The sequence below is a fragment of the Sphaerodactylus townsendi genome, linkage group LG03 (assembly GCF_021028975.2).
Source record: "Sphaerodactylus townsendi isolate TG3544 linkage group LG03, MPM_Stown_v2.3, whole genome shotgun sequence".
Lineage (NCBI taxonomy): Eukaryota > Metazoa > Chordata > Lepidosauria > Squamata > Sphaerodactylidae > Sphaerodactylus > Sphaerodactylus townsendi.
Window position 1 is genome coordinate 2,103,886 of NC_059427.1, and position 23,198 is coordinate 2,127,083.

Genomic DNA, 23,198 nt, shown 5'->3' on the forward strand with positions numbered 1-23,198 from the left:
GGATATGATTGAAGTCTATAAAATTATGCATGGGGTAGAAAATGTTGACAGAGAGAACTTTTTCTCTCTTTCTCACAATACTAGAACCAGGGGGCATCCATTGAAAATGCTGGGGGGAAGAATTAGGACTAATAAAAGGAAACACTTTTTCACGCAACGTGTGATTGGTGTTTGGAATATGCTGCCATAGGAGGTGGTGATGGCCACTAACCTGGATAACTTTAAAAAGGGCTTGGACGGATTTATGGAGCTACCTTCCCTCCCCAGTTTCTCCCCTTTCTCTCCAGGCTTTACCCCTAATCTCTAGACCAGTGTTTTCCAAGATTTTCGACGTCACGGTACCCTTGACCTCACTCTTCATATATCACGGTACCCCTGCCATCCCCCACCACCTTCCCCTCCAGTGCCCCTGCTTGCCACCCCCACCCCCACCACCTTCTCCTCCCAGGGTGAAGGGAAGCACTGTGGGACAGGAAGTGGCTGCTGACCTTGCAGCAGGCCCTGCCCCTGGGCCAGCTCCATATCCTTGCTGCCCCAGCAGAAGACACTGCAAAAGTGAGGTGGACTGGTAGCATTGCCGTGGTACCCCTGGGACGTGCTCATGGCACCCCAGAGTACCACGGAACCCTGGTTGGGAATCACTGCTCTGGACATTTCCCAACCTGGAGTTGGTAACCCTTGTCACAGCCCTCTCAGTGTAAAATGAGGACATTATCACACAAGGCTCTTGCAGGACACCTCAGAGCAGGTATCAGCCAGACCAGATTCAGCCATCAAACAACTAAGCTAAACCATTTGGCCATGAGACTCCAGCTAATCCGAAGACCATATTCACTTGTTCATCATAAATGCATTGCAGTAAGCTATTTCACATTTTCTTCAAAATCAAATTGAGCTGCTAAAGGTTCCCTTTGGTTATTTTCCTATAGCAAAAGCAGACAGACGAGAAATGGTTTTATTTATTTTTTGTTAAGACTTATTAAAAACAAGCATCCCAAACCTAAAAGGAAGTCACATTACAAAAATACTAGCTTTTTCATATGCTTTTAAAAATTATTTTAAATCTATTTTAAATTTACATTGAGTTTGATAACTGAATGCTCCATTTTAAGTTTTAATCCAACTTTGTATTTTTGTTTTATTGTTTGTTGGTGTTGTACACCGCCCTGAGCCCTTTGGGGGAGGGCGGTATAAAAATGAAATAATAATAAATAAATAAATATATAAAATCATCCAACACCATGGTAAACAAAAAGTATACAACCTATATACAAGCAGAAATTTTACTCTCAAAAACTGTTAAGTCTCACAAACTACCACTCCCTTTGCCCTATTCACGCAGCACTGCTCAGCCAGCCGTCATGCCTCGACACTTCTACAGTACCCTTCCCCCATTGGCAACTGTCATAGCCGCTGGGGGAGGGGTAAGAAACTCAAATTATTATCTTCCCCCACTGACTATAGTCATAGTCTTTGAGGGGAGAATGCCCAATCTCTTTCTTAATTCCACTGATACAGCATTACACGGTTTGTGGTCACTAGGCGACTATCCCTAAAGCCAACCTCCCATTATAATTCGTCAGGGCTGAGAACGTTAGGGGGTAGGGAACCTGACCCTTTTTTGTGTATGAGGTCTGGTAAGCTCCTGCTATTATTACCTTCAGCCCACACTTGAAGCATTTAAAAGATCTCTCCTTTATTGAGCTGTTTGATTCTGTTGAACAGCACTACTGGGACTGGATCTCTTTTTACAGTCTGAATATTTAAAAGGTTTGCAATACGTATGGTTTCTCTGATCGATTGTCTTTCCACACTCTGGGCATTCAGAAGGTTTCTTCCTTGTTTGGTTTCTTTGATTGCTTTGAAATCTGCTGCTGTGACTGAAACCCTTTCCACATTTCTCCCCTTTTATGGGTTCTTTGATGGCTTTGAAGGTGGCCACTGCAGTTGAATCTCTTTCCACTTTCTGGACATTCAAAAGGTTTCTCCCTTGTGTGAGTTCTTTGATGCTTTTGAAGACTGCCATTTTGACTAAAACTCTTTCTGCACTCTGAGCATTCAAAAGGTTTCTCCCCCGTGTGGATTCTTTCATGCACTTGAAGGTTGCCACTGCGACTGAATCTCTTTCCACACTCTGAGCATTCAAAGGGTTTCTCCCCTGTGTGGGTTCTTTGATGCTTTTGAAGGTTGCCCCTGCAACTGAAACTCTTTCCACATTCTGAACATTCAAAACATTTCTTCCCTGTGTGGGTTCGTTGATGCGTTTGAAGACTGCTATTCTGATTGAATCTCTGTCCACACTCTGGACATTCAAAAGGTTTCTCCCCCATGTGGATTCTTTCATGCACTTGAAGGTCGCCTCTGCGACTGCATCTCTTTCCACACTCTGAGCATTCAAAAGGTTTCTCCCGTGCTGACCGTGTGGAGTTTCTTTGATGATGGCTTTGAGAGCGTGTAGCCACCAAGCGACTGGAAGATCTCTTTCCACATTCTGGGCATTCAAAAGGTTTCTCCCCAGTGTGGATTCTTTGATGCATGTGAAATTGGCCACTTTGACTGAATCTCTTTCCACATTCTGGGCATTTAAAAGGTTTCTCCCCAGTGTGGATTCTTTGATGCACGTGAAGTTGGCCACTGTGACTGAATCTCTTTCCACATTCTGGGCATTCAAAAGGTTTCTCTCCCATGTGGGTTTTTTGATGGCTTTGAAGTTGTGTAGCCTTTTCATGAGCTGAATCTCTTCTCCTACATTCCTAGACACATCTCAAAAGGTTTTCTGCCTCCCGTCAGTAGGGTTCTTTGATGCCTTTGAAGGTGGCCACTGCGACTGAATCTCTTTCCACACTTTGGGCATTCAAAAGGTTTCTCCCCTGTGTGGGTTCTTTGATGCCTTTGAAGGTTGCCCCTGCAACTGAAACTCTTTCCACATTCTGAACATTCAAAAGGTTTCTTCCCTTTGTGGGTTCCTTGATGCACTTGAAGGCTGCAACTTTGTCTAAATCTCTTTCCACACAATGAGCGTTTAAAAGTTTTCTTCCGTTTGTGTATTCTTTGGTGAATAAGTAGATCTGATCTATATTTGAAGGACTTTCCACACCGAAAGCATTTATGTGCCTTTAATATACGGTTCATTGGAACATGTACCTTACCTTTTCTTCTACCAGAGAATGTTATTCCTGTCACTCGGCAGATTAACAGTTTCACTCCTGAATGAAGCCTTTGGCATTGAACAATGTCTGATTTTTGTGAGAAGCTACTGCCACAGTCTGAAAAGCTGTGGGGTTTCTTTTCAGCATGTGTTTTTTGATGACTAAGGATCCCTTCTCTGCAAGGAAAACTCTTACCACACTCCAAGCATTTATGGGTCTTCTTTCCGCTGCGCATTTGCAAATGGATCTCGTATTGGGTTTGATCTGAGGAGTTTGGTCCACAATCCAAGCACTTATATGTTTGCCCTACGGGGTGAATTAGTTCATGGAAATTCTTATCCTTTTTCTTAACCACAAGACTTCCCTTCTGCCTCTTCAGTTCACCTTGATTTTTGGCATGTCTGATAAGCTCTTCATTCTTCGCTTTATCTGGCAATAGCTGACGCACTTCCTCATCCCCCTTATTCCACTGCTCATCTCCTGCTGGAATAAAAAGAGAGATCCCATTTGTGAAGAAAGTGTATATGATGTATATACTTGAATATGTCGGGTTTTTCAGCACATTTTTCTGCTGAAAAAGCCCCCCCCCCCCATTCGACTTATATTCAAGTGAGGGTCCCATTTATCTGTTGTCAGGTGCAGTGCGGGTGTTCTCCGGTCTCTCCCGCTCATCTGCGGGGCACCTGCAGCCTCTTTGGGTGGTCCAATGGCTGCTAATATCACCGCTCTTCCTTTCTCCTGCGGGCTGGCAGATGCCTTCACCGGCAAGCCTCCGGTGTGGCTTAGGGGCAGAGTGAAAGTTAAGAGGCTTTGCAAGCCTGGCCAGCAATGCCTTCCTGGAGCGAGCAAGTGAGTGGGGGCGGGGATTGAGAAAGGATCCCTAACTTGGCCAAGAGCGTGCAAGATGTGTGCAAATGCGTGTCCTGTATTGGCAGAAGTAAGTGGAGAAAGCTAGAAAGGAAAAGGGAAGGGAAGGAGGGAGCTGACAAAGAGCAGCAGGAGGGTTTGGGATCATCTCCTTTTAGCACAGGCTAAGTTTTCTGCTGTGCGCCCTTCCCCAGTTCCTGGCTTTCCTTCCCCCTTTGGAATGGTGCGGGGAGAGCAAGATACAAGGCTTTGTGTGGGGGGAATGAGAGAGAGGTTTCTTTTCCCATCATGATAGTGGCTGTGATGGAGTTTGCAGGGAGAAGCGGCTGCAGCTGAGCTGCTTTGAAAAGTTTATGCACATGCAAAGTACTTTGAAGGGAAATAGGGTCTTTCTTGCTTTCCTGGACAGAGAAAGAGGGGGCGGGCATTGAGAGAGGGTCCCTAACTTGGCCGAGAGTGAGTGTGTGCAGATGTGTTGTGTATTGGCAGAAAAAACCAGAAAGGAAGGGAAGAGGGAGCTAACAAAGAGCAGAAGGAGGGAAGATAGGTTCCCCCCCCCCCTTTTCAGCTAGTTTTGCACTCCTTCTTTGCATGTGCTTCCTTTTCTGCTGTGTGCCCTTCCCCATTCTTGGCTTTCTTTCCCCCGACAGTTATGGGATGGGGCTGGGAGAGTAAGACACGAGACTTTGGGTGGGGTAATGAGAGAGAGGTCTGTCTGCGTGCATGCAAACAAAGAACTTTAGTTTTTGTACTTTTAAAGTTATTGTTGATACTATTTTGTCCTTGTTGACCCTCTTTTCCACTTACAGAGCTAGTTTGCTGTTTTTCTTTGAAATAAATATTCAAAAACATTTAACCTGCTGATGCCTCAATTAATGTAATTTTATTGGTATCTATTTTTATTTTTGAAATTTACCAGTAGCTGCTGCATTTCCCACCCTAGATTAATACTCAAGTCAATAAGTTTTTCCAGTTTTTTGTGGTAAAATTAGGTGCCTTGCCTTATATTCGGGTTGACTTATACTCGAGTATATACGGGTATTCCTTTAAATCTACCTAGAGATCATTTATAGGGTTTTTTATGAGGCAACCGTTTGGTCTTCCTAAGTCGTAAACAACACAACCTTTTGGCCCTCATTATAGTTTTAAACTGTGTTTGTATTTGGATAATGTAAATTGGTTTTTAGAACGCCACATTCTAAACTGGACTGGTTGAGCAAATTCTATAAAACCCCTGACATGATGCTAAAGAGGTCAGTTGTTCAATCATTCATTCATCCGCCTTGGGTTGAATAGCCCTCGCATTGTATTGTTGTATACTTGGAACTGTCTAGAGCATAGAAGGGGCTAGGACTGAATGGAAACCATATCCTGGGGCTGGAATAGGCTGATCCTCCTTTTGCCAGTGTGGCTTCCAACTTGTTTCCTGCTTTTCACAATCCTAGGCTCCCTCCGCACATGCAGAATAATGCACTTTCAAACTGCTTTCAGTGTTCTTTGAAGCTGTGCGGAATAGCAAAATCCACTTGCAAACAGTTGTGAAAGTGGTTTGAAAACGCATTATTCTGTGTGTGCGGAAGGGGCCCTAGAGTCTCAGTGCAGCTTACAAAACACACTACTTTTACCTCCCTACAATAGGGACCATGTGATGTAGGTGGAGCTAAGAGAGTTCAGAAAGAACTGTGACTGGCCCAAGGTCACCCGGCAGGCTTCATGTGGAGGAGTGAAGAATAAAACGCCTTTATACACATCAGAGTTGGCTGTTCTTAACCACTATACCATTCTGGCTCTCTGCATGAAATTACCACGATATCCAGTCCAGCACCTACACAGAATTTCCTTTTAGCTGTGTTGAAAACCAGGAAGATCTGACATTCAACCTGTTCTTGGGCGGGGGTGGGGGAGTAGGAAGAGAGAGAGAATCTAGATACCAGCAGTGAGAAGGGCAGGGAAGGCCCAAAGGGAAAAGTTGTACAAAAGGGTCTTTGGCCTCCTCAAGCTTCTGTTCTTAAGAAACACTCACTTTCCGTGCAGTGATGACTCCTGAAAGATGCATTACCCCCTTGAGAGCCTGAGCTGAGCTCATCCTTGCAAGGAGCTTTGCAGCATCCCATAACTCTGAGGGTTTCTCAGCCAGCCCCAACACTGGCATCACTTGCCCTGGGCAAACCAGGGGGTGGCTTGGGGGGCTCTGCCTGGCCATGCTGAACACTGCCTTCACAGACACCCCACTAATACGAGGCCTGCAAAAGGGAGCAAGGAGGGGGCAGGCCTCAAAACAATAGTGGTCTTTCAGATTTCATCCCAATAGCAGCAACTTCTGCCTTTGACGCCTATAAAAAATCCTTACCCACGCAGGCCACACTCTCAGAGGTCTCCAGCATGACTTCCCTGTAGAGAGCTTTCTGGTCCAGGTCCAGCAGGGCCCACTCTGCCTCGGAGAAATACACGGCCACCTCCTCCAAGGAAACTGGAGTCTGACAACAAAAGCACCCCACAGTCCCTCATCAGAGATCATGCCCAGTTGAGATGGCTCACTGGAAGGGGTCATTCTGGCAGGATGTCCGAGGGAGAGCTGGGCATGGGTAGAAGGGGTGGGGCTGAGAGCTCCCTTTGCCTGGAGCACTTTCAGCACCAGCTGCCAGAGGACAGCTCCCCAGAGAAAGGAGGAGGACCCATTCTGCCCACCTTTCATCTCCCTTACCTGGACTGGAGGGACAGCAGCTGTTTCCACACCTGTGTCAAGAGAGTGGATCAATACTCCCTCCTCATGGCCTGCGAGGGAGAGAAAAGGGGAAGGTCACATCATTCCCTAAGCCCCTCCCCAAAGGCGCTGAGGAAGTCTGGCTTCCCTACCCCAGCATCCTACTTCCTGTTGTGGCTGATCAGATACTCCAACAAGGACAAGTAGAAAACAAAGTTTCCCCACTATGGGATTTCAGAGATTTTTCTCCCTTTCCGTTAAAGCCACCCAGAGTACCTCTTATGGAAAAAAGAGGGGATATGAGTATTGTAATCAATGTGTGGAATTCCCTCCATGAATTTCTCTACTCCTCCTTTCCTGGTATCACAATTAGTGAACACAAGTGGGAAAACCCTCAAATACTTGCGGGAGGCATCTCGTTTCTCTCTCCCCCATTAGTGTCCCCTTCCCTTCCCTAGAAGCCCCCATGTCCTCCTCCACTGTCCTGCCACATTCTCTGTTTCTTACCCAATCATCACCCTGTCTTTAATCTCCTTCCAACCTTCCCCTATATTTTTATTTTCTTTATTATCCCACCTTTCTCCACAAGGGGGACCAAAAGCAGCTGACATTATCTTCACAACAATTTTGTGAGGTAGCATATGAATGAGTTTCCATGAGAAGGTGGGGATTGGAACCTGGGCCTCCCAGACCCTACGCTGGAGCTCCAACTGCTGCGTCGCATTGGCTTTCACAGGGTGGCTGATGGTCAACTGAGGCCTCCCCCCTCCCCAAATCCTGCTCTCCTCAGCCTCAACCACAAAACCACCAGGCAGGTCCCAATCCTAGCTTGGCCTGGACCCAAACGGTCCTCCATCAAAGGCCAAAAGAGTCCCGTAGTTCTTTTCAGTTTCAGAGATTTCTGCAAACTTGGGGTTCTTTTCACGTTTGTAGAAAGATGTGTCTGGCTCATTCCAAGCTCCAGTAACCGGATGTAAGCATTAAAAGCATGGGTTAGTTCAGAGCTTCGGGCTGTGGTGCTATCAGTACACTGATGACACCCAGCTCGTGTTCACGATGGCGGGTTGTCCAGCCTCCGTCCCGGGGGCTCTCCAGCGTTGTTTGGAGGCCGTGAGTGTCTGGTTGAAAGTGAGCCGGCTGAAGCTCAATCCAGCGAAGGAGGTCCTGTGGGCGGGTTGAGGAGAGAGGCCGGCTGACCTCTGCCTGCCGACGCTTGATGGGGAAACGCTACATCTGGCCTCATCAGTTGGCAGCTTGGGGGTTACCCTGGACTCCACGTTGTCGTTGGAGGCCCAGGTGGCAAAAACTACCTGGGCTGCCTTAAGAACATAAGAACAAGCCAGCTGGATCAGACCAGAGTCCATCTAGTCTAGCTCTCTGCTACTCGCAGTGGCCCACCAGCTGCCTTTGGGAGCTCACAAGCAGGATGTGAAAGCAATGGCCTTCTGCGGCTGTTACTCCCGAGCACCTGGACTGTTAAGGCATTTGCAACCTCAGATCAAAGAGGATCAAAATTGGTAGCCATAAATCAACTTCATAAATCTACCCAAGCCAATTTTAAAGCTATCCAGGTTACTGGCCATCACCACCTCCTGTGGCAGCATATTCCAAACACCAATCACACGTTGTGTGAAGAAGTGTTTCCTTTTATGAGTCCTAATTCTTCCCCCCAGCATTTTCAATGAATGCCCCCTGGTTCTAGTATTGTGAGAAAGAGAGAAAAATTTCTCTCTGTCAACATTTTCTATCCCATGCATAATTTTATAGACTTCAATCATATCCCCCCTCAGACGTCTCCTCTCCAAACTAAAGAGTCCCAAACGCTGCAGCCTCTCCTCATAAGGAAGGTGCTCCAATCCCTCATTGTTGCCCTTCTCTGCACTTTTTCTATCTCTTCAATATCCTGTTTGAGATGTGGTGACCAGAACTGAATACAGTACTCCAAGTGTGGTCGCACCTTATTAATTACAATTGCAGATGGGTCATGACTAGAGCAAGGTGTAACTCTTTTCCGTCAGCACATCTTCAAGGTCGCTTCTCTGGTATTCCACAAAATGAGCGTCGCTGTCAATTTTGTCCTGATACAACTGATTCTCATATTCTGCTTCATTGTTCAAAGTACAACAACATCAGAACCGATTTGAAAACTGTGTTACCAACAGGATTTGTGCTCCTTTCTGATAAAATAAAAATGGCTAAGCTTCTAAATAGCTCTAGTATTGAAATATCTGAAGCTGTTGCTATGTTTTTGCTCTGTGTACTGCAAGTTGAGCAATAATGATCTTTTATTGTATTTGAAATTCTTGGCACTGGTTTTATGCCTAATAAAGGTTTTGGATTTGGATTTGGTGTGGTCGTACCACTGCTTTATATAAGGGCATGACAATCTTTGCAGTTTTATTATCAATTCCTTTACTAATTATCCCCAGCATAGAGTTTGCCTTTTTCACAGCTGCCATGCATTGAGTTGACATTCCAAGGGAACTATCAACTAAGACGCCCAAATCCCTTTCCTGGTCTGTGACTGATAGCACTGGCCCCTGTAGCGTGTATGTGAAGTTTGGTTTTTTTGTCCCTATGTGCATCACTTTACATTTTGCTACATTGAACTGCATTTGCCATTTCTTAGCCCACTCACCTAATTCATCAAGGTCCGCTTGGAGCTCTTCGCAATCCTTTGTGGTTCTCACCACCCTACATAATTTGGTATCATCTGCAAACTTGGCCACCATGCTACCCACCCCTACTTCCAGGTCATTTATGAATAGGTTAAAGAGCACTGGTCCCAAAACAGATCCTTGGGGGACACCACTCCCTACATCTCTCCATTGGGAGAACTTCCCATTTACACCCACCCTTTGCTTCCTGTTCCTCAACCAGTTTTTAATCCATAGGAGGACTTCCCCTCTTATTCCTTCAGTTTTCTCAATAGTCTCTAGTGAGGAACTTTGTCAAAAGCCTTTTGGAAATCCAAGTAGACGATGTCCACTTGTTCTCCCTCATCTACATGCCTGTTTACACCCTCAAAGAACTCTAGTAAGTTTGTAAGACAGGACTTGCCTCTGCAAAAGCCATGCTGACTCTTCCTCAGCAGGTCTTGCTTTTCTACATGTTTTATAATTTTATCTTTAATGATAGATTCTACTAATTTACCAGGAACAGATGTCAAACTGACTGGCCTGTAATTTCCTGGGTCCCCCCTAGATCCGTTCTTAAAGATTGGTGTGACATTGGCCATCTTCCAGTCTTCAGGGATGCCTTCTACCACCTGTGCCAGGCAAGGCAGTTGGCTCTGTACCTCTCTACCTCTGACTTGGCCACAGTGATCCATGCAATGGTCACCTCTAGATTGGACTATTGTAACTCGCTGTACGCTGGCCTTCCTTTGGCCCTGACCCGGAAACTAAAACTCGTTCAGAATGCGGCAGCCAGGCTCCTTTCAGGAGCGCGTAGTGGAGACCGGATTACTCCGGTCCTGTTATCAGTTCCATTGAGTTCTAGATCAGGTTCAAGGTGCTTGTTCTGACATTTAAGGCTGTAAGTGCCTTGGGCCTATATACCTATGGGACCGCCTCTCCCTATATTGCCCCTCTAGACCCCTCCACTCATTGGGGGGGGGGGAGTTTACTGGAGGTTCCTGGGCCTAGACAGGTTCAGCTGGCCATTACTAGGGCCAGGGATTTTTCGGCCCTGGCTCCTACCTGGTGGAATGAGCTCCCACCTGAGATCAGCCCCCTGCGGAACATTTGTGAGTTCCGCAGGGCCTGCAAGACCGAGCACTTCCGCCATCGTGACCTCCCTTAGGTGCCTGTTATGGGGCTCATTACCATCTTTTATTGTTCTGCAGTTAAAGTTTTAACTGGTGTGGATGTGTCTACACCGGTTTTTATACTTTATATTGTATTGTTTTAAATTGATTTTACATTGATGCTTGCCGCCCTGAGCCCTATTGGGAAGGGTGAGAGATAAATAAATGAATAATCAATCAATCAATAAAAGTGTTGGCCCACTTTGCTATCAGAATAGAAGACTAAACGCCACAAGTTGTGTGAAGAAGCATATTGATTTTTTCTTGACCAGAACTCTACCCCCATCAAATTCTCCGGTGCCCCATCTGAAGCAGGCACAAGGATCCCTTACTGACCATGTGACAGGGCGTCTGGGACATGTTGCTGGGTCTGAGGCTCCTCCCTTTCCTCCAACAGAGCTCCTCCCATCTCGGAAAACTCAGCTTTCAGCTTCACAGGTGGATCCCGCATCTGAAACAGCAGCAGCAACAGATAAGAGATGGAATGGAAGACACCAAGGAATGGATCCTGCCAGACTCTGCACCGTTCTATCAGCACACCTGACAGGGTTTCCTTTCAACACTGGAAAATTATCTGGAGGGAATAAGAATTTCCCTAAAAGAATTGGCAACTAAAGCAGCTTCTTAAGTCTTCCATCTGGATGATCAACACTTGGCCAAATATCGCACAGGGATTATTTAGGAGAAGGTCAGATATTACTGCCCGCATTGAAAGAGAAGCCTTCACCTGTTCTGCCTGCCTCTTCTCCTCTGCCTGACTCAGGAGGAAACCCTCGGCCAGGGCCACCGCTTGGGAACTGGTCTCCGGCCCACATCCTCTGACCCAGCGCTGCATTTCGTGGGGCAGGATGGTCAGGAACTGCTCCAGGATCACCAGGTCCAGAATCTGCTTCTTGGAGTGCCTCTCTGGCTTCAACCAGTTGATGCAAAGTCCATGGAGCTGGCTGCAAACCTCTCGGGGCCCATCGGCTTCACGGTAGCGGAACTGCCGGAAGCTTCCGCAAAGTGTTTCTGAGTTCCGGGGCTCCTGATCCCAGACCTCTGGCCCGGCTCTCTCCCAGAATGCAACACCAGTCGCAGCTTGGATGCAATGGGGGCCTTTCCTTGCTCTCTTGCCAGGCCCAGGTCCTTCTGGGTCCTGCTCTTCCATCTCCTTTTCCTTCTTTTTGGTCGCCTTTAGCTATGAAAAGATTTCGTTACTCGCTTGGCTGTGAAGGGAAACTTCTCCCTGTGAAGGATGGGGATGGGGATGGGGGTGGAGGGAGGGAGGGGGAGAGAGAGAGAGAGAGAGAGAGAGAGAGAACAACCTGTGAGATACGTGGGAGACAAGAGAGAATTGAGATACGTGGTAGATGAGAACAACAACGTCTCTTGTAGTTTGTAATAACATGTTGTTATATTACATACAGAGCTTTTAAAATTATGCCTGTTTGGTTCTTTTGGAAAATTAGCCGTCTCTCCCTCTTTAAGTATGCTACAAGCTGTTCTCTGATGACTTTGGAGGTCTTTTCTGGGTGGGGGAGGATGAAGAGTTGTGTCTCACCATGTCTCCCTCTGCAACTCTGAGGTTTCCAGAGCCCTGGAAAGTTCATAATACCCTGAATTGGGGGTGGGGATTAGGGTCAGGGGGTGCCCACTTTCTCCAAGCTCCCTCCCCCTTTGTCTCTTCTCTCTCTCTCTCTTCAATAATGTTCAACTGTCTTCTATGTCTTCTATGGCTCCCAGATGGCAAGAAGCATGCTCAGGCCCCACTGATGGGGTGGTTTGGGATGGTGGGGGAAGAGACCAGACCCTTTCCTGCCAATTCCCAAACTCTTCTGCATACCTAGAAAGGCCCCACCCTCAACCCACACCTGTTCTGGATGCCCTGCAGAAGAGAACTGGACCAAAAAGCTGATGATGATGATGAAGAGGAGGACTTCACCTTTCTCTTCCGTAAGGAGTCTCAAAGTGGCTCACAATTGCCTCCCCCCTACAATAGGCACCTTGTGAGATAGGTGGGGCTGAAAAAATTTGGAGAGAGCTATGAAAGGCCGAAGACCACCCAGCAGGCTTCATTTGCAGGAGTGGAGAATCAAACCTGGTTCTCCAGATCAGAGTCCACCACTCTTCATTAGTACACAGCGCCAAAAAAATACCAGACCACACTTGAAGCTGGGTCTCATATGCTCTTCAAATCAAATGATTTCATATCAAAACAAAAGAAAACCAGTGTCATATTGTAAATCACATCTTAGTGTATTGGCAGCACCACAACAATCCGGCACCCACAGCTTCATGGGGCAAAAACGCAATTCACAAGCATAGATGCTCATAGATCCTCATGATTCTGACATTAGGTCTCCTTAAATTCACCCTCAAATGTCAGGTCAGCAGGTCTACAGCCACAAACTGCACTGCAAAAATCAGGCATTCACTGCTTTGCGGTGCCACTAAGGTGCACAACCAGTGATCCTTCCAACTTGGGGGGGGGGGGTTGGATCCCCCCAGATGTGCCATCAAATTACGTTTCCTGTCCACAGACACAAATCAGGAGCGACAGATGGATGCTCTCACACCAGCCCCTCACTCCGGAGAGAACAAGTTGGGTGGAGGGGGGGGGGTCTTCCTCCCAACACTCCCCTCCCCCCCCTCCAGCCCTCTTCTGCCTCCTGCCTTTTCTGGTCTCACAACCCCCTCCCCCGACTTCTCCAGAGTCTCCCACCCACCCTCCAGCCCTCTTCTGCCTCCTGCCTTTTCTGGTCTCACAACCCCCTCCCCCGACTTCTCCAGAGTCTCCCACCCACCCACCCACCCACCCACCCTGAAATGTCAATCATTCATAAGACCTTTGCAATGAAGGGAGGGGGCTGGATCTCATTCCCTCCCCCCCCCCCAGCCAGCTGCAGAGAGGAGGGGGGAAAGAGGAGACCCAGTTGGAGCAGTCGCCACCTCCCCCCCCACACACAGGCTTTGCAGTGGGGTGGCTCTCTTGGATCAGGGCGCCCCTCTGATCCCCCCTCCCTTCCACCCACCCCAAGGATCTCCCTTGACTCACTCAGAAGGAGCGGCTACTCCAAGCACGAAGGAAGTGGTCTCCCCACCCACCCCTCTTCCATCGCAGCCTCTCTAGGATTTTGGACTCGGTGACCTCAGCCCGGGGGAGGAACCAGAGAGAAGCGTTGCACCCCCTCCTCCCTGTCTGCAAAACAGGATCTGCATTATTTGCTTTGGGGAGGAAAATAATTAGTCAAAGTGAACTGGGAGGGGGAGGGGAAGGGTGCATTTCTCCCGGCGCCCCTCTGTTGACCTGCAAGGAGGCAGCCCGCAGCATGCAGAGGAGTTTGTCGCAGAAGGCCATTGCTTTCCCATCCTGCACGTGAGCTCCCAAAGGCACCTGGTGGGCCACTGCGAGTAGCAGAGTGCTGGACTAGATGGACTCTGGTCTGATCCAGCTGGCTTGTTCTTATGTTCTTATGGCCATTGCTTTCACATCCTGCACGTGAGCTCCCAAAGGCACCTGGTGGGCCACTGCGAGTAGCAGAGAGCTGGACTAGATGGACTCTGGTCTGATCCAGCAGGCTCTTTCTTATGTTCTTAAGGCCATTGCTTTCCCATCCTGCACGTGAGCTCCCAAAGGCACCTGGTGGGCCACTGCGAGTAGCAGAGAGCTGGACTAGATGGACTCTGGTCTGATCCAGCAGGCTCTTTCTTATGTTCTTAAGGCCATTGCTTTCCCATCCTGCACGTGAGCTCCCAAAGGCACCTGGTGGGCCACTGCGAGTAGCAGAGTGCTGGACTAGATGGACTCTGGTCTGATCCAGCTGGCTTGTTCTTATGTTCTTATGGCCCTTGCTTTCACCTCCTGCCTGTGAGCTCCCAAAGGCACCTGGTGGGCCACTGCGAGTAGCAGAGTGCTGGACTAGATGGACTCTGGTCTGATCCAGCAGGCTCCTTCTTATGTTCCTATGTTCTCATGTCTGCTGAACTCTGCAGGGTCTCTCTCTGCTTCTCTCTCAGCTCTGCTCATCCGCAGCCTTCAAGGCACAGAGATGACACCCCCCCCCTCCACAAACACAGGGAGAGACAAACGCACACTCCCTGCCACTTTCGCCAGAGAAGAGAAGAGAGAGAGATTTGCTCCAAAACAGTCTGGCCTGAAATAAAGTCTTAGAAGCCCTCTCAGCCGTTGGGGAGGGCAGGAGCTGAGCAGGGGAGGTTGGCTGGAGGCCAAAAGACGCCTGATTCTCCTGTCCCTTGCAAAAGCCCTCTTGATCCCTCAATAAGTACGCTTTGGAGAAGCAGGAAGGAGCCCCCAGTGTGGAGGGGAGGGGGGGGGCTCCAGGGCACCTGGCCACTGAGGCTGTGCTGGTGGAGGAGAGACTGAACACAGAGGTTAGACAGCAGTGAGGGGGGTTCCTCCCTCCCCCTCCCACTATACAAGTAAGAGATCCATCTCTTCATCAGTGTGCTTAGGGAAGCAGGAATCATGGAGATGGAAGAGACCCCGAGGGCCATCCAGTCCAACCCCCTGCCATGCAAGAACACACCATCAAAGCACTCCCAACATATGTTCATCCAGCCTCTGTTTAAAAGGCTCCAAAGAAGGAGACTCCGCCACTCTCCGAGGCAGGGAATTCAGGAAGGCGCTGACAGGAATTAAATGGGGAGGGGGAAGGAGTCCAAAGCACTGTGAGGGCGAGGGAAGCCTCCCATGGGCGGATGGAAGAAGTCCAGGGCAAAGCTGTGCCCACTGGCAAATCTGTCCCATTCTGGTGGGGAAGCAAGATTTAAATCGTGCTAAGAGTGGTTTCACTTGCGAAGAGAGTGGGAAGGGAAACCGGGGCTCCAGAAAATACGAGAAATCTTGTGGCCTCCAATACGCAGCAGGGACTTTTTGTGTAATCGACCCATGTATAGTTTTATAATTAAAAAAACAGGTCATCTGCCTCCTTTGCTACAAAACATCCGTGGGGGGTAGGGGGGTGGAGTCAGTCTCTTGAGGAACAGATCCTCAAAAAAACCTCCAACAAAGCAGATTTGGAGACCGAGGAGCAGAGCCCTGAAAGAATTGGGGGATTACGGTCAGGGGGCGCGTATTGTCTCCACACCACCTTCTCGTCCTTTCTCTCTCCATTAAATAATGTTCAACTGATTTCCACCTCCTATGGCTCTGAGAAACTGGAGTGGTTGATGGGGGGGGGGGACCCTTTCCTGCCAATTCCCAAACTCTTTTTCATACCTAGGAAGCCTCCCCCAACACATGCCCTGTTTTGATGCCCTACAGAGAGGAATTGGAACAAAAGGATGATGATGAAGAAGATGATGATGATAAGAAAGAAGAGGGTGTTTTTACACCCTGTGCTTCTCTACTGTAAGGAGTCTCAAAACAGCATCCAAATCATTCTCAATCAGCGTTGTCCCTCTCAACAGGCACCTCATGAGACAGGTGGGGCTGAAAGAGTTTGGAGAGAGCTGTGAGTGGGCAGTGGTGGCGAACCTTTGGCACTCCAGAAGTTATGGACTACAATTCCCATCAGCCCCTGCCAGCATGGCCAATTGCCAAAGGTTCGCCACCACGGGGCTAAGGTAACGCAGCAGGAGCAGTGGTGGGATCCAAAAATTTTAGTAACAGGTTCCCATGGTGGTGGGATTCAAACTGTGGCGTAGCGCCAATGGGGCTGGGCGGGGCACGACGGGGGCGTGTCCGGGCATTCCGGGGGCGGGGCATTCCTGGGCTGGGCTGTGGCAAGGACGCAGCTGCTGCGCCGGTCCTTGGGCGGGAAATGAATGCATGCAGGCACAGGCTGCCACGCACGCCGGTGCGCCTCCTGCTAGACTGCTTCAAGTTCTGCACGCTACTGCTGAGAGGAGGGGCGTAACTAAGGCAAAACTCACGTGGCAAAATCACCAATTAGTAACCCCCTCTCGGCACACACAAACAATTAGTAACCTACTCTCGGGAACCTGTGAGAACCTGCTGGATCCCACCTCTGAGCAGGAGTCAGGTGGATGAGTGGGGAATCAACCTCACTTCTTCACATTAGAGTCCACAACTCTTCACTAGTACACGAGGCTACCAAAAAAAAAATGCTGGACTTCACTTGAAGCGAGGTACCAAAAGGGACAGCACAAAATTCAGATCATGGAGACTCATCAAATGCTTTTAAAATAACACACTCTGTCTGCCAAACAGCTGATACCACTGTTGTCCTGAACAATATACCACCGCAGATTATTTCAGAGGCATGAATGTGACATCTCTAATTAGTCAAATTAATTGATCCTCTGGAAGAATTGTGTGAAAGCATGAAATATATTGGATCTGATGATATTCTGTAGCTAATACATGCAAGAAACTCTTGCTCCAAATTAATTGTGTTATAAACATATCCTCAGACCTTCAACATTTGTCTCATAATCTCTGGTGTGGTAATACATTGGTCCATGATTTATTTGTTAACATTGATTTTTTTATTGCAAAATAAGATTTTATTTTGCAGAAAATATTTTATTTTGCAGAAAAGAAAACTACTTTGGCCCCTTCCGCACACGCAAAATAATGCGTTTTCAAACAACTTTCACAACTGTTTGCAAGTGGATTTTGCCATTCCGCACAGCTTCAAAGAGCACTGAAAGCAGTTTGAAAGTGCATTATTCTGCATGTGCGGAATGAGCCTTTGATATTGTAAATCATGTCTTAGTCTATTGGCTGCTATGGTGCAAAAAAATAATTCCAAAGCACAGATTCTCATGGATCCTCATGATTTTAGTATTAGATCACCCTCAATTCAACATCAAATCACAGGTCATGTTTGTAACCACAGACTGCGCTGCAAGAATCAGGCCTTAACTGCTTTGTGTGCAAAAACCACAGTTCCACATCATGGAGCTTATCAAATTATGAATCCTGTCCACAGCCACAAATCAGAAACTAAAAATTGATTTTCTGGCTCAAGGGGACTGGTGAGAGATGCCAAATGTGAACTTGCTAACACCAAATGTTTCCACAATTCACAGAGAAATCCCCACACATAGAAAACTAGTACTGCAAGGAAAAAGAGGTTCCTCCGGGACACCACGGTGTCTTCATGTGTGAATCAGGTCAGAGACTGATGTCTCCTCAGGTGCCATACAGGAGCAGCAGTGGCGTAGTGGCTAAGAGCAGGTGCACTCTGATCTGGAGGAACCGGGTTTGATTCCCAGCTCTGCTGCTTGAGTTGTGGAGGCTTATCCAGGGAATTCAGATTAGCCTGTGCACTCCCACACACGCCAGCTGGGTGACCTTGGGCTAGTCACAGCTTCTTGGAGCTCTCTCAGCCCCACCCACCTCCCAGGGTGTTTGTTGTGAGAGGGGAAGGGCAAGGAGATTGTAAGCCCCTTTGAGTCTCCTGCAGGAGAGAAAGGGGGGGTATAAATCCAAACTCTTCTTCTTCTTTCCATCTAGCACCCGGCACTGCTGACCCTGAAGAGATCCCACAACACTGGCTCATCAGCTGATGGAGCCTGAAGAACCCCGCTAGGCACACACCCAGGAGATTAGGGACGCAGCAGAAGAATAGGATTTCTGTGTTCAGTTCTGGTCGCCACATCTCAAAAAGGATATCGAAGAGATAGAAAAAGTGCAGAGAAGGGCAACGAGGATGATTGAGGGACTGGAGCACCTTCCTTATGAGGAGAGGCTGCAGCATTTGGGACTCTTTAGTTTGGAGAGGAGACATCTGAGGGGGGATATGATTGAAGTCTACAAAATTATGCATGGGGTAGAAAATGTTGTCAGAGAGAAATTTTTCTCTCTTTCTCACAATACTAGAACCAGGGGGCATCCATTGAAAATGCTGGGGGGAAGAATTAGGACTAATAAAAGGAAACACTTCTTCACGCAACATGTGATTGGTGTTTGGAATATGCTGCCACAGGAGGTGGTGATGGCCACTCACCTGGATAGCTTTAAAAAGGGCTTGGACAGATTTATGGAGGAGAAGTCGATTTATGGCTACCAATCTTGATCCTCCTTGATGTCAGATTGCACATGCCTTAGCAGACCAGGTGCTCAGGAGCAGCAGCAGCAGCAGAAGGCCATTGCTTTCACCTCCTGCATGTGAGCTCCCAAAGGCACCTGGTGGGCCACTGCGAGTAGCAGAGAGCTGGACTAGTTGGACTTTGGTCTGATCCAGCAGGCTAGTTCTTATGTTCTTATGTTCTACATGCAGGCAGACCAGGGGGGCTGCAGGGGGCCTTCACTCACCAGGGTCCCAAACAGCTACTTAGGCCTGGCTGGTTGTTTGGGATCCTGATGCTGAAGGAAAGAAAGATCTACTGGGGTCAGGCTGCCAAGAAGCGGACGGGGGAGACGGAGTGGGGGCTTCCTCCCCAAATCTCCTGCCCCTCTTCAGCTCTGCCCCATCAGCCCCAGTAAGGTGGCTGAAAGGTCCCTTTCCTGTTCATGTCTCTTGCAGGCTTTCATTCCCCGGCTCTTCTTTCTTTGGGGACTTCTTCGTTTTGCACCAAGCAGCTCTTTCTGGCACAGGGAGGGGAGTGGGGATTCACTGCTCCGCCCTTCCCTCTTCTAGGCTTTGGGTCCTGCCTAGCCCCCCTCGGCCCTGAGCTTCTCCCCCCTCCCTCCTGTAGCCCCTTTCCGCTCCCCAGTACCCTCCCAGCCATTCCTACAGCATCTCAGAAAACTCAGACCTCCTTTCTGGAAGGGGGGAGCAGGAAATGGCGCAGAGCCTGAGCAGTTTTGGGGAAAGAGGAATTTTGCCTCTCTCAAGGCCAAGCCTTTGTGTGCGGGGCCACAGGTCACATGTACATTCTGAGCCAAGGGGCTGCTTGCAGCAACAGTGTAAGGAGGCTAGCAAGGGAGTTGGTTGGCACCCAGGGCCACGGAGGGTGATGCGCACTGCTCACACTGCTGCCACCTTGATCCTAGTCCCGTGATGGCGTACCTATGGCACGGGTGCCCAAAGCGGCACTCAGAGCCCTCTCTGTTGGCACGCATGCCGCCATCTCCCCCTCTCGCCCAGCCAGAGGCGTCTTTCGGCAAACACGTTGGGAGTCACGCTGCACAGGCTGGCCGTGCACAAGGCGCTCTGCTGGCTGGGGCTGAGCTTCAGGGAGGTCCTCTCGAGTCGACCTGATTTGCTGTAAGTACCATCTATCACCCCACATGTTCCCCCCTCCCCCACAAAGCTTGGGAGACTGGAGGCTGGCACGCTTTTCTTGGTGTGTAACTTTTGGGACCAAACTTAAACTTTGGGGGTAGGATTAAAAAGCAGCAATCCAGGTGAGGGGCTTCCATTGGGAGGAGTGTGTCTGCCTAGAGCAGAGCAGGCGCAGTGGTGGGATTCAGGTGCTCGCCCTGATTGGAGTGAACTGTTTGTTAAGGACCCCCCCTCCCCTGGGAGAGAGAGTGATGGGGCTTTTAATGCCTGGGAGCCCAGGGCAAGGAGGAGAGATCTTGCAAGGTCCCTAGGCTCGCGATGCCAATCCCATTCCCACAGGATCAAAGCACATGTACAAAAGACAAAAGGCATTTCACACTAATAAAGAATTGAGCTAAACCAGGCCCCGACCAACTGGCAGGAAAGGAAGAGGAGCATCCCTTACCGCCCTGAGCATCCCTTCCCCTTCCCTCTTGTCAGAATTAGGGCCATTCTGACTGAGGCAAATATGGGACAGAGAGATCCATTTCAAAATATTCTCCATGCTTTTATTTTTCTGTTCCTGTTGCATTTTTGTGGGAAGTCAAGTGCTGTAATGACATGTGAAGGAAAAACCGCAGATCAGATGGCTGCTCCACAAATTTAGCTTTCCTGAAGTTATCCCACCCCTCGCACTGCATTCTTGCTTAGGATTGCCTTCCTTGACTGCCTTTTTACTTTTATTTGGTGGTGGTGGGGTTATTGGGTTTCAGAAAGTGAAAGTTTTGCTTCCCTCTCCCCCCGCACCCCTCCCCCTTCCCCTTCCAGGCCCCCAGTGTGATAATAGTGTAATTATTTCAGGGATATTGTTAGCATTGAACCTCAGACCTAGTTTTGGGGAAGCAGTGTAGGTAACCCTGTTAAGCACTGTTAAAACCCACTGGTTTTCATGGGAAGAACTTAAGAAGGATCCTTTACCTGGGAGTAAGCTTGGTTACTGGCAATGGGCCTTGCTTCTGAGTAAACCCTCCTAGGTTCATGATTCACCCATTCGAAGCTTCAAAGCAAAGCCACCGACTACCCCCAAGCTTACTCCCAAGTAACGCACACCTTCGAGCCAAACCATTTTTCTAAACTAAAATCTCAGTATGATGTGTGGACTACACTAGGGAGGAGGAGCAAAATATCTTGAACCAGCCCTGGATCTTGTTCTAGAAGGTGAAGCCCGCAGCTCCGCAGCAGACCTCCTCCTTGGCCCGCAGAGAGTCCTTGGTGGGTGCCCAGCATACGAAAGCCCTCTGCCAGTCAAAAGAGCCCACTCCTGGAAACATGAAGGGTTCGTTCGTTTTTGAAAAGGCCTGTACCTCACAGGTAGAGCTTTCGCTAGGTGTGCAGGAGGGCCCAGGTTCAATCCACGGCAGCTCCCATTATGCATAGTTGTAAGATATGGTACCACTAGAATGCTCTTAAATATTGCATTATCTGAGAAAATGCAGGTCACACACCTTGATGTCAAAACTGCATTACTTCATGGAGAACTCTTCTTCATGGAGAGATTACAGAAGAGACATGAACTGAAAAAAGGACTATGTGGACTCAAGCAGGCTGCAAGGGCCTGGAACAACAGTGAAATTAGCAGATCCAACCAAAAAAAATTGTTTTCTTCCAATTACACCCTTGGGTGGTTTTTTTCCACCTTCTCCAGGTCAGGGAGAATCTCCTTGCTTTGATGCCTTTGAGGACTGCTACTGTGGCTGAAACTCTTTCCACATTCTAAGCATTCAAAAAGTTTCTCTCCTGTGTGAGTTCTTTGAGGGCTTTGAAGGTAGCCACTGCGACTGAGGCCCCTTCCGCACACGCAAAATAATGCATTTTCAAACTACTTTCACAACTGTCAGCAAGTGGATTTTGCTATTCCGCACAGCTTCAAAGAGCACTGAAAGCAGTTTGAAAGTGCATTATTCTGCATGTGCGGAATGAGCCTGAATCTCTTTCCACACACTGAGCATTCAAAAGGTTTCTCCCCTGTAGGGTTTTTTGATAGCTTTGAAGATTGTATTTGAAGACTATTTCTGTGCCTTTCCACAAAAGGTTTCTTCTGTGTGGGTGCCTTGATGCCTTTGAAGGTGGCAACTGCAACTGAATATCTTTCCACACTATAAGCATTCAAAAGGTTTCTCCCCTGTGTGTGTTATTTGATGAATCAGAAGACCATTTCTGTGGCTGAATCTCTTTCCACACTCTGGGCATTCAAAAGGTTTCTCCCCTGTGTGGGTTATTTGATGCCTTTGAAGACTGCTATTCTGACTGAACCTCTTTCCACACTCTGAGCATTCAAAAGGTTTCTCCCCTGTGTGGGTTCTTTGATGGCTTTGAAGACTGCTACTGCGACTGAATCTCTTTCCACACTCTGAGCATTCAAAAGGTTTCTCCCCTGTATGGGTTCTTTGATGCACTTGAAGACCATTTCTGTGGCTGAATCTCTTTCCACACTCTGGGCATTCAAAAGGTTTCTCCCCTGTGTGGGTTATTTGATGGCTTTGAAGACTGCTATTCTGACTGAATCTCTTTCCACACTTTGAGCATTCAAAAGGTTTCTCCCCGGTGTGGGTTCTTTGATGCACTTGAACACTGCCACTGCAACTGAATCTCTTTCCACATTCTGGGCATTCAAAAGGTTTCTCCCCTGTGTGGGTTCTTTGATGCATTTGAAGATTGTTACTGTGAATGAATCTCTTTCCACACTCTGGGCATTCAAAAGGTTTCTCCCCTGTGTGGGTTATTTGATGCCTTTGAAGACTGCTATTCCGACTGAACCTCTTTCCACACTCTGAGCATTCAAAAGGTTTCTCCCCTGTATGGGTTGTTTGATGCATTTGAAGGTTATTACTGTAACTGAATCTCTTTCCACACTCTGAGCATTCAAAAGGTTTCTCCCTTGTATGTGTTCTTTGATGCACTTGAAGATTATTACTGTGACTGAATCTCTTTCCACACTCTGAGCATTCAAAAGGTTTCTCTCCTGTGTGGGTTCTTTGATGGCTTTGAAGACTGTTACTGTGACGGAATCTCTTTCCACACTCTGAGCATTCAAAAGGTTTCTGCGCTGTGTGGATTCTTTGATGGCTTTGAAGGTGGCCATGGCAGTTGAATCTCTTTCCACACTCTGAGCATTCAAAAGGTTTCTCTCCTGTGTGGGTTCTTTGATGGCTTTGAAGACTGCTACTGTGACGGAATCTCTTTCCACACTCTGAGCATTCAAAAAGTTTCTCCCCTGTGTGGATTCTTTGATGGCGTTGAAGGTGGCCACTGCGACTAAATCTCTTTCCACATTCTGAGCATTCAAAAGGTTTCTCCCTTCTCTGGGTTTCTTGATGGTTTTGAAGACTGCTACTTTGATTGAATCTCTTTCCACATTCTGAGCATTGAAAAGGTTTCTTCCTTGTGTAGGTTCTTTCATGCACTTGAACATTGATACTCTGATTCAATCTCTTTCCATAGTCTGAGAATTTAAATGGTTTCTCCCTTGTGTGTGTCCTTTGATGCTGTTG

At 48.1% G+C, this 23,198-nt stretch overlaps 4 protein-coding genes across 6 annotated transcripts in view; all 4 read right to left on the minus strand.

Annotated features, from left to right (window-relative positions):
- LOC125428554 (zinc finger protein 420-like) overlaps window positions 1-23,198 on the minus strand; it is a 577,239-nt gene that overhangs the window by 257,067 nt on the left and 296,974 nt on the right. The window lies entirely within an intron of this gene.
- Window positions 1-23,198, minus strand: part of LOC125428839 (zinc finger and SCAN domain-containing protein 32-like) — a 665,212-nt gene that overhangs the window by 200,038 nt on the left and 441,976 nt on the right. The gene's annotated exons all lie outside the window — the stretch shown is intronic.
- Window positions 1-23,198, minus strand: part of LOC125428544 (zinc finger protein 709-like) — a 79,923-nt gene that overhangs the window by 53,291 nt on the left and 3,434 nt on the right. The window lies entirely within an intron of this gene.
- LOC125428581 (zinc finger protein ZFP2-like) overlaps window positions 1-23,198 on the minus strand; it is a 67,548-nt gene that overhangs the window by 22,676 nt on the left and 21,674 nt on the right. The window contains exons 3-4 of one of the 3 annotated variants that reach the window (XM_048488939.1): window positions 22,754-23,198; window positions 2,095-2,410 (exon numbers count right to left, since the gene is read on the minus strand). In XM_048488939.1, coding sequence (XP_048344896.1) covers window positions 2,095-2,410; window positions 22,754-23,198 — 761 coding nt within the window. The remainder of the gene's footprint in view (window positions 1-2,094; window positions 2,411-22,753) is intronic. The other 2 variants (XM_048488940.1, XM_048488938.1) reach the window with 2 other exon arrangements.